Here is a 10,753-nt window from a genome sequence, read left to right as displayed (position 1 = left end):
CATTAACAAATTAATTCATTTCATTTTAAGTTTTTTTATCCAGTTATTCTTAAAATAGTGTGGTTTTTTCTTTCCTATAAAAATTCTACTTTATATTTTCGTTTTCAAGAGTTTTACCATGATAATTTATTATGGCATTGCGTGATAAAACCAGTAGTATGGTGTTTTTACAAATATATTTGAAAATTTGGAATTTTTATGCTATTTAAAGAATATAATTGACCACTTAAAATGAAATGGTTCATCATCTTGCTTGTTTTCATGCATAATTTACAAAACAAGTATAACATAAAAATATTATTTGAATTGCATCACTTACATTACTAACCAAAGAAAATTGAGGAGTGAAGATACCAAAGCATTTAAGTATCGGTGATGCGTTGAATTTTTAAGTAGCAATGCCTTGTGAACAATAAAAATGCACATATGTCATTTCGCGTGATTCATTTTGACATCACACTTAGAGGAAAATCCAGTTTATGCGCATTTGTAAATAGCAACGCCTTGTGAACATTAATAAAATGCTCTTATGTCATTTGATGTGATTCATTTTGACACCATACTTCGAGGAAAATTTAGTTTTGCGCGCCTAGTCTATGCATTCAAAACCTTTGATAAGTGAATAAGCATAACAATAATGTTGATAATCACCACTTTCATTGCCAAATCAACAAAGTTCGTCATATACTAACCAAAATATAATATATCTCCTCATGGTCATTGATATGATGAAGTGGAATATTTGAATTGTGGTTGTCACATTTCTTTGCCAAAAAGTAAATATTATAATGTCTCGTCAGACTTGATTTTAGTTCAAGCATAAAAAATGATGACATTCACCATGAAACATTAACAAACTAATTCATTTTATTTTAAGTTTTTTTTTATCCAGTTATTCTTAAAATAGTCTAGTTTTTTCTTTCCCATAAAAATTCTACTTTATATTTTCTGTTTTCATGAGCGTTACCATGATACTTTATTATGGCATTGCGTGATAAAACCAGTAGTATGGTGTTTTTACAGATAGATTTAAAAATTTGCAATTTTTATGCTATTTTAAAAATATAATTGACCACTTAAAATGAAATGGTTCATCATCTTGCTTGTTTTCATGCATAAATTTAAAAAACAAATGTAACATAAAAATATTATTTGAATTGCATCACTTACATTACTAACCAAAGAAAATTGAGGAGTGAAGATACCAAAGCATTTAAGTATCGATGATGCGTTGAATTTGTAAGTAGCAATGCCTTGTGAACAATAAAAAAGCTCTTATGTCATTTCACGTGATTTATTTTGACATCACACTTAGAGGAAAATCCAGTTTTGTGCGCATTTGTAAGTAGCAACGCCTTGTGAACATTAATAAAATGCTCTTATGTCATTTGATGTGATTCATTTTGACACCACATTTCAAGGAAAATCTAGTTTTGCGCGCCTAGTCTATGCATTCAAAACCTTTGATAAGTGAATAAGTATAACAATAATGTAGATAATCACCAATTTCATTGCCAGATTAACAAAGTTCATCATATACTAACCAGGATATAATATATCTCCTCATGGTCATTGATATGATGAAGTAGAATATTTGAATTGTGGTTGTCACATTTCTTTACCAAGAAGTAAATATGATTTTAGTTCAAACATAAAAAATGATGACATTCATATGAAACATTAACAAACTAATTTATTTCATTTTAAGTTTTTTTGTCCAGTTATTCTTAAAATAGTCTGGTTTTATTTTCCATATAAATTCTACTTTATATTTTTTTTTCATGAGCTTTACCATGATAATTTTTATTATGACATTGCGTAGTAAAACCAATAGTCTGGTGTTTTTACAAATAGATTTGAAAATTTACAATTTTTATGCTATTTAAAGAATATAATTGACCACTTAAAATGAAATGGTTCATCATGTTGCTGGTTTTCATGCATAATTTGTGCACAACTATCTATATATTAGTTGGTTTTGTTATTCAAGGTACAACATCACCTCTTTAGGAAACAGAGGTGAAATAGAAGTAAATGCTCTTAAATCACCTGTTGCACATGAATGATGGTTTCACTTCTAGCGATAAAAATTACCAGGGGATTGTGGATCAGACTATTAGTAACATATTGCCTATTGAACAAGATTCTTGTGGTCAAGATGATAATTTCCCTTCTCCTGTACGTGATAGCGATGGAGAGGACGAATCAGAAACTGGAGAAGATCACGAGGATGATTTCACTGATAGCGATGAAAATAACCAGAGTGGTCAAGAAAGAGATGAGGTCGAAAAAGATCAAGAGAAAGAACCAGAAGCCCACCTCAACCAATCCGTCTTGGCCAGGCCCTCTTCTGCTGTCATGGGAATGTCCGGGCTTCCGGAACGCTCGGGAGATTAAGAGGTCGAAGCAAAAGATAACATAGAGAGGGAAGTGCGAAGACGAACCCGCCTGCGACGACCGCAAGCAGAAGATAACACAGAGAGGGAAGTGCGAAGATCGTCCCGCCTGCCTAAACCACAAGTCAAATATTCTCCTAGCATTATAAAGCCTAGTAAGTAATCATAACTGTTCTTGAGACTTCTTTAATTGGTTTTTGAGTTTTCTTGCAAGTAACATAATTTTATGACGATGCAGGAAATCCTGCAAGGAAAAGGAAAAGGAAACCTTCAGAACCTGATAATCTTGGGAGAAAAAAGAAAGGACAATTTCATTGCCAGATCAACAAAGTTCGTCATATACTAACCAGAAAATAATATATCTCTTCATGGTCATTGATATGATGAAGTAGAATATTTGAATTGTGGTTGTCACATTTCTTTGTCAAAAAGTAGAATATTATAATGTCTCGTCAGACTTGATCTTAGTTCAAGCATAAAAAAATGATGACATTCACCATGAAAAATTAACAAATTAATTCATTTCATTTTAAGTGTTTTTTTGTCCAATTATTATTAAAATAGTCTGATTTTTTCTTTCCCATAAAATTTCTACTTTATATTTTCTGTTTTCATGAGCTTTATCATGATAATTTATTAAGGCATTGCGTGATAAAACATTAGTATGGTGTTTTTACAAATAGATTTGAAAATTTGCAATTTTTATGCTATTTAAAGAATATAATTGACCACTTAAAATGAAATGGTTCATCATCTTGCTTGTTTTCATGCATAATTTACAAAACAAATATAACATAAAAAATTATTTGAATTGCATCACTTATATTACTAACCAAAGAAAATTGAGAAGTGAAGATACCAAAGCATTTAAGTATCGGTGATGCGTTGAATTTGTAAGTAGCAATGCCTTGTGAACAATAAAAATGCTCTTTTGTCATTTCACGTGATTAAATTTGACATCACACTTAGAGGAAAATCCAGTTTTGTGCGCATTTGTAAGTAGCAACGCCTTGTGAACATTAATAAAATGCTCTTATGTCATTTGATGTGATTCATTTTGACACCATACTTCGAGGAAAATCTAGTTTTGCGCGCCTAGTCTATGCATTCAAAACCTTTGATAAGTGAATAAGCATAACAATAATGTTGATAGTCACCAATTTTATTACCAAATCAACAAAGTTCGTCATATACTAACTAGAATATAATATATCTTTTCATGGTCATTGATATGATGAAGTGGAATATTTGAATTGTGGTTGTCACATTTCTTTGCCAAAAAGTAGAATACTATAATGTCTCGTCAGACTTGATCTTAGTTCAAGCATAAAAAATAATGACATTCACCATGAAACATTAACAAACTAATTCATTTTATTTTAAGTTTTTTGTCTAATTATTCTTAAAATAGTCTGGTTTTTTCTTTTCCATAAAAATTCTACTTTATATTTTCTATTTTTATGAGCTTTACTATGATAACTTATTATGGCATTGATAAAACCAATAGTCTGGTGTTTTTACAAATAGATTTGAAAATTTGCAATTTTATGCTATTTAAAGAATATAATTGACCACTTAAAATGAAATGGTTTATCATTCTGCTTGGTTTCATGCATAATTTGTGCACAACTATCTATAGATTAGTTGGTTTTGTAATACCATGATATTACAAAATAAACTAGGTGAAAGCCTGTTCTACGCGTGGGTTATTGCATGTTATTGTAATTTTGATTTGATATAAAGAAATAAAATTTAGTGGAAGAAAATGAAACAAAATTTTCTCTTCCAGTTATTTTTATAATATGGATTTGGAGTTTCGAAAATCCATTTATGAAAAATAAAAAATAAAATGAGACAGTTATTAAAATAATTTCATTAAACATAAAGTTTTGGTTCAAGGATTAAGTTCAATCCCTATAAGTTCAAATTAATGTTGTGAGAAACAGAAAAGTCATTGACAGAAAATGTTGAAACATACAATTTTTTAATGTTGGCATATATAGACATAAAACAACTATCTATATTCTTTATTTTGGTTCAAAATAATTATCTATATTCAATCACGTAAATTTCTTGTATACAAAAAAGTAAAATAGGAAATTCTTGTAATAAAATAGATTAGCAAAGAATGGTAAATGTACTTTTGATGAAAAAGAAAATAAAAATGACAAATAAGTATATTCTTTGTTATTACAATAATATTTGTTAACAGATAAAATATTTTAATAGAATACCACATTTGCTAAATCTAAGAGCAGTGAAATCAGACGAAGAAAATGGAAGTCTAACATTCTTTTCAAGCTGGCACGACTCACACAGCTTGTTGGTGTGTTTATTGATCGAGATAGCACTACTTCGAGATAAATGATGGAGAACCTCTGAACTTGGACGACCGAGTCTTTTGTGCCAGACATCATCATTGTACACTGATGCTTAGGGGAATAAAAGGCTGTAAATGATGGATTCTCCAAAACATAGAGGTCCTCATGCTTGTTTCCTTGTGTCGGGATCTGCTGTGTTTGCTTGTCCTTTACATAAACACCATTAGCATCAAAGGTAAAGGAGCATGAATAATCAGCAGTAAGCTTACAGACAGACAGCAAATTTTTAATAATATTAGGGCAGACAAAGACATCCTTTAGAGATAAAGTACCTGACACTGTGGGAAGTGGAACTGAATTAATGTGTGTGATCGGTAAAAACTCTCCATTTCGAACTAGAACAGAATCACAATCATGGTATTCATGAGCAGTTTGCAGGTTCTGAGTGGAGTTGGTGATGTAAGCAGAGGCACCAGAAACAATTCATTGCCAGAGTGAGGAGTGGTTTCAGAAACACGAAAAACCAACATTACAGTAGAAACTTCATCACATTGATAAGCAAGATCAAATCTTTTGAAACAGTTGAGAGCAACGTGACCATATTTACCACAAATCTGACACGAGAGCGATTATCAGACAGAGAATCAGAGTTTCCAGAGGAGATTTGCTGGTGGAAATCTTGACCTCTAGTAGAGAACAACCCTCTTCCACGGTTAATGCCAAATCTGAAGTTTGTATTAACACTGCCACGAAAGTTGGAGAAATCAGTAAAGTTTGAATCAATACCAGAAGTGGTGACATTGAAGGCAAGATGAGGTGAAACTGTAATTTTGCTGACATAGAGTTTGAGACGATCATCATAGCCTTTCAATCTAGGAACCACATCATCAAACATCATCTCCGAATTGAGATCCATGGAACCTTTGATACTGGTTTTGATGGGCTCGTACTCGCGTCCCAGACCATGAAGCATTGCACAGATCTTCATTTTCTCGGTGACTGGACTCCCAACAGAAGCTAACTGATCACATAGACCCTTAACTTCTTGCAGATACTCATCCATTGGTTTTTACAACTTGGAAAAGGTTTGTAGATGACGTTGGAGTTCGAACAGACGAGAGGAAGACACACGATTGAAGTGCTTTGTCAAAGTGAGCCGTACCTCCTGAGATGTAGAGCATTTGACAACAACACTGAGAATGCCTTTTGCAAAGGAACCACAAAGCCATTACTTGACCACACTGTCTGTTCTGATCCAGGTGGTGTAGTCAGGGTTTGGTGTCACAGTGGTAGTACCATTGATTCCAGGAAAGTCAATGGTAAGATTATGTGCTGGGATTACTCAAGTGACGAAGCCGAAAAGCCCTTGACCCGAGAGAAAGTTTTTTGAATTGAGACTTCCAGAGAATGTAGTTACGTGCAATGAGAGTAGCTGTGACACAATTACTGATTATGAAAGGATGGACTGTAAATGTCTCCATGGAACACCTAGTGCTCTGATACCATGAAGACAAGAAGAAATCGAGCACTCGAGAAAATAAAGAACTGAACTTTTTATGTATTCATCTCAAGTTAAGAACAACTCATTACAATAAGGTGTTTTATATAGGGAAAATAGGAAAATCCTAGAATCACAAAGAGACAAAAATATAAAATGCCAGCTAAGAGTTATCTTCTCTAAATGATTCTAATTTGTTCTTTAGAGTGACACTATCTGGTCTGTACAGTGCTTTGTCCTTTAAAGCTCTGCTTTTTGCAGAGATAGTCGTTGCAGAACTCTGTTTCTCAGTGGGCTGACTTTCGATTTGGAGGCACAAATCTTTCCTTTCTGTAGTGGGCTCGAGTTTGTTGTGGCCCAGCTTTGCTACATCTTGTTTGGTTACCTCTACATTGTCCATTTAAGTAGTGCTGGGTTCATCGACTTTTAACCTCTTATTAGATTCTAACTCCGTGCGGACGCACGGAAATAAAGACGCACAGGAATATTTTGTTTTTTTCTAATATAATTTATATTTATTTTTTTGTTTAGATATAATTTATTTTGTTATTTATTTATTTTTTAAATCAAGAAATTTGTTATCATGTTTTAACTTTAAATAGTATAGATTTGTATATTACTAGAATAAGAGTATCGATTAATTAAATATATATCGATCTAGTATAAATTATGAGCTTTATTATTATGTGAATTTAAATTTACACATAAACAATCTATATATATTTTAAACTTTTTTTTCTAGTATTATTATGACCACGATCATGAAAACATAATTCTAATCCGGTAATTCTCTTAATTGAAAAATAAATGTTATTATAAAACATATATATAACTCGCTCATTTTATTAGTCCGAAAAGGACTATGGTTATAAAACTATAATTCTAACCCGTCAATATTTACTCATTTTGAAATAATTTTTATTTTAATATCTTGCATATTTTGATAACTCAAACCGCATAAGACCATAATTATTAAAAAAAAACTAACTCATCCATCAAATTACTATATAATATTAATATTTATCAGTTTTTAATATATGAAATTTTAGTCTCGTTGAATATGATTAAATAAATACAATAAAATATTCGTTAATCATATGTTATTCTGAAAATATTATTTGAATTTCAAATGTTAAATTAAATGAACCTATATTTAAGGAAATCTAAAGTAATTTAAATTAATATCTATTATTCAGAATTAGATATAATACAAAAATTAAATAGTTTGAATTTTAAATTAAATATAACCTATATTTAAGGAAATCTTTAAATATCTAAACTAATATCTAATTTTCGGAATTAAATTTATATATAAAAGATAATATGTTTTTAAATAATATTGTAATAAATTAGAATAATTTTAAAACTCCAAATATATATATTTTTTTAAATAGGAGTGTTTGGAAGCAAGTACTAAAAGTGCTTCTGTTTTAATAGAATAGATTGATCATTTTATCACCAGAAAAGAATAGATATTATTACATTCATTCACTTGAAGTAAGATTATAATCAAATAGAAAAATTTACATTGTTTTAACAAACCTTTATTTTGGAAAACATGACCCAGTGTATTATAAAAACATCCTTTCAAAAATTAAGAATGATGTATCGCTCGAAAGAGTGTCTTGGACATCTCTTTTTTGATCGTCAGTAACACATTTGACAGCTTCCTTCTAAATTAATAAGAAACGTGTGAAAGAGCTTAATTTTTTTGACCATACTACTTAACAAAACAACAAACATCAAGCAAAATAAATGACTCAGATCATTAAATGTAACAAAAAAAAAATAATATATCTCATATTGTTTTAGGATTTCCTTATAGGTAAAAACATAAACAATCTAATTTAAATGAGCTTTCTATTTAATGTGAACAATCCACATTTGATGTTAGCTTTTTTTTTGTTTTTGTTCTAAAAATTAATTAAAGAGCACTAAGGCCTATGGTTCTCCTCACGGGCCATCAATAGGCTCAGAGTGATTATTTGGCTATAGAATCAGCCTGAATATTACATTCCTTAGGGACAAACATGAACATGATCTTGCAAAATTGAGAGATCGAAGTGAAAATATCAAACATGATTCCATAAATTTCCGAGAATCATCTTCCCTCCTTGATCACTCTAATCAGTTGTTGAGAGTCTAAAGCTATACATAGATCCTGAAAGCCCAGATTTCTCCCTTGATTCAGTGCCAGATGGATCGCCATGGCTTCCACTATGATTGGGGATTTGATGAAAGGCGATGCATGCGATCCTTGCTTCAGCACTTCACCTAGATTATTGGAGAAAACTCATCACATGCCTCCGATCTTCGTCTCTGCTCTCTACGCTCCATCTGTGTGGTATCTAATCGCATCGCTTGGGAATTTTCATGGAGTATTCTCCTGAAGCTTGAGGTAACCAGATGAATTGATTGTCTATATTGGATAGGCTCGGTTTAATACAGATAACGTCTTGTTCATATTTGGGTAGTGGACTAGCTCAACGTTCCATTCCTTGGAGTTAGGTTGAAGTACTTCCCTTTTACAATTCGCGCCAGAAAGCTATTAGGTTTCCTCAGAATCCTCCAGCTTAGCTTAGCAAGGAAAACATCATTAAAGGCCTGAATGTTTCTGAAACCTAAGCCCCTTTCTCTTTTCCATTTGATGTTAGCTTAGTACATCTTCATTGCCACTGAACGATCAGCAAAATCAACAAAAATAATGTAATGTGATCTCATTATTTGAATCAATTACGGTTGTCACATTTTTTTTTTTTTTGCTAAAGAGTGAAAAATCTACTTTCTAATCATTTAAAAAAAAAAAGAAACAATTTGACGATTAATGTGCAGCTTTTCAAAATAATGATGAATAGAATTTATAAGTAATTTCAAATTTTCGTATAGAACATGATAGAGAATAATCACAATTGAATATAAGAAGATGAACAAATCAACTAGAAGTTACACTTATTCTCCAACAAAGAGTTTTTTTTTTTTTGTTTTTTTTTTAAAAAAAGACAGGTTTAACAAAGTCCTAAGACGACAAAAACAATGTCAAATGAAAGAAGAAGAAAAACTAGATATGAGCTACGTAATAAGCAAAATAATTAAGCATAATGTATTCTAATTTCTTCAAGCTAGCATAATGATAGATAATTTACTCATAGTTTCATAAGAGATAATATAAACGAAATTAACGATACAAATGGATTTGAATTAGTCCGAGTGTCTAGATATTGATGATTTGTCCAAAAAAAAAATTCTGTGAAATCCTAGTTTTTTATTAGACTAAATTTTAGTTTTTGATCCGATCCAGTTAAGTTCAATCGTATAATCGTATCTACTCAAATTCCAAATGAATTTTAGATACATTTTATTCAATTTAGTTTGATTACATTTGATTCAGTTTAGTTTGATTACACAAAATTTCAGTTTTAATTGAGTTTATATTGTAAGAAAACCATAAATATGTCGATTGAAATAAAAACAATTTTCAGTTTCGGTCAAGTTTATATACCCACCAGGTCACCATTAGTTTACGCGTCGCTTTATAGAACTTTTTGCAATTATCGGTATAACCCGAAAGTTTCAAAACTTTCAATTCAGGACACATTCTTACATCTTGTAAACTGTCACCAAAGAATGCACATGAGCTCTGGACATGCCTTACAATGGAAAATCAAAACACAGATCATCAGAAATATCAACCCTCTTTGTAAAATTAGAGTCTTAAAAGCTTTGATCTTCTTCTTACCAGTTTCTTTGCCAGTTTTCTTGACGAAGAGAAGCCTAGGCCTTGTATCTGTTATACATGGCATCAAACGTCATATAAAGATACTTGCTTCACACTCAACTAGATCTCTCTTACAGTGTGGGTGTCTTAAGCAGGTATATGCAGGAACCTAAGGAATCTCATGAAGCAGCTTTGAAGCAAATCCTAAGGTATTTGCGAGGCACTCTTTCTCTCGGACTTAAGTTCAAACGTGCAAGTACAACAGGTCTTATGGGCTATAGCGATAATAGTCGCAGATGATGGCAAAAATACGGAAGGACATGTGTTTTATCTCAATGAATGTCCAATAACTTGGTGTTCACAGAAGCAAGAAACGGTGGCCTTGTCCTCTTGCGAGGCAGAGTTCATGGCAGCTACTGAAGCCGCCAAACAGGCTATCTGGCTTAAGGAATTGCTTTGAGAGGTTATCAGAACAGATTGTGTAAAGGTAATAGTGCGCATTGACAACAAGTCGGCTATTGCATTAACTAAAAACCCAGTCTTCCATAGAAGGAGCAAGTACATCCATAGGCGGTATCACTTCATTAGAGAATGTGTTGAGAATGAGCAAGTGTTGGGTCGAACATGTCCTTGGAACTGAGCAAAAGGCAGGCATTTTGATCAATGCACTTGGAAGGATTAAATTCCAAGATCTCTTAGGAGTTCAAGTTGTGTCAAATGATGACTTCACGCTTAAGGGGGAGATTGTTGGGATAAGCTTGAAAGAATAACTTGAGGAATAAATTATTAATCCTAATCAAAGTGTGTTTAGGATAAGATAGAA

General features: G+C 31.7%; 1 protein-coding gene across 2 annotated transcripts; it reads right to left on the bottom strand.

The window, feature by feature from the left end:
* Positions 1-4,634: 4,634 nt before the first annotated feature.
* On the bottom strand, positions 4,635-6,193 carry LOC112082037. 2 transcript variants are annotated; one of them, XR_002896804.1, is made up of 3 exons: positions 5,556-6,193; positions 5,050-5,460; positions 4,635-4,924 (listed from the first exon to the last, which is right to left on the bottom strand). XR_002896804.1 is itself a non-coding variant. In XM_024149125.1 (2 exons), exon 1 carries the CDS (start codon positions 5,778-5,780, stop codon positions 5,247-5,249), a length of 534 nt encoding a protein of 177 aa, XP_024004893.1. In that variant the 5' UTR covers positions 5,781-6,193; the 3' UTR covers positions 4,635-4,924; positions 5,050-5,246. The 2 variants fall into 2 exon arrangements, 1 of the variants encoding a protein (XP_024004893.1); XM_024149125.1 differs by having other exon boundaries at positions 5,050-6,193.
* Positions 6,194-10,753: the final 4,560 nt, after the last annotated feature.

This window comes from Eutrema salsugineum, unplaced genomic scaffold (assembly GCF_000478725.1).
Source record: "Eutrema salsugineum unplaced genomic scaffold, Eutsalg1_0 scaffold_8, whole genome shotgun sequence".
In the NCBI taxonomy this organism is placed as follows: Eukaryota; Viridiplantae; Streptophyta; class Magnoliopsida; order Brassicales; family Brassicaceae; genus Eutrema; species Eutrema salsugineum.
The sequence above is the reverse complement of the archived record's forward strand: the minus strand, read 5'-3'. Positions and strand labels throughout refer to the sequence as shown.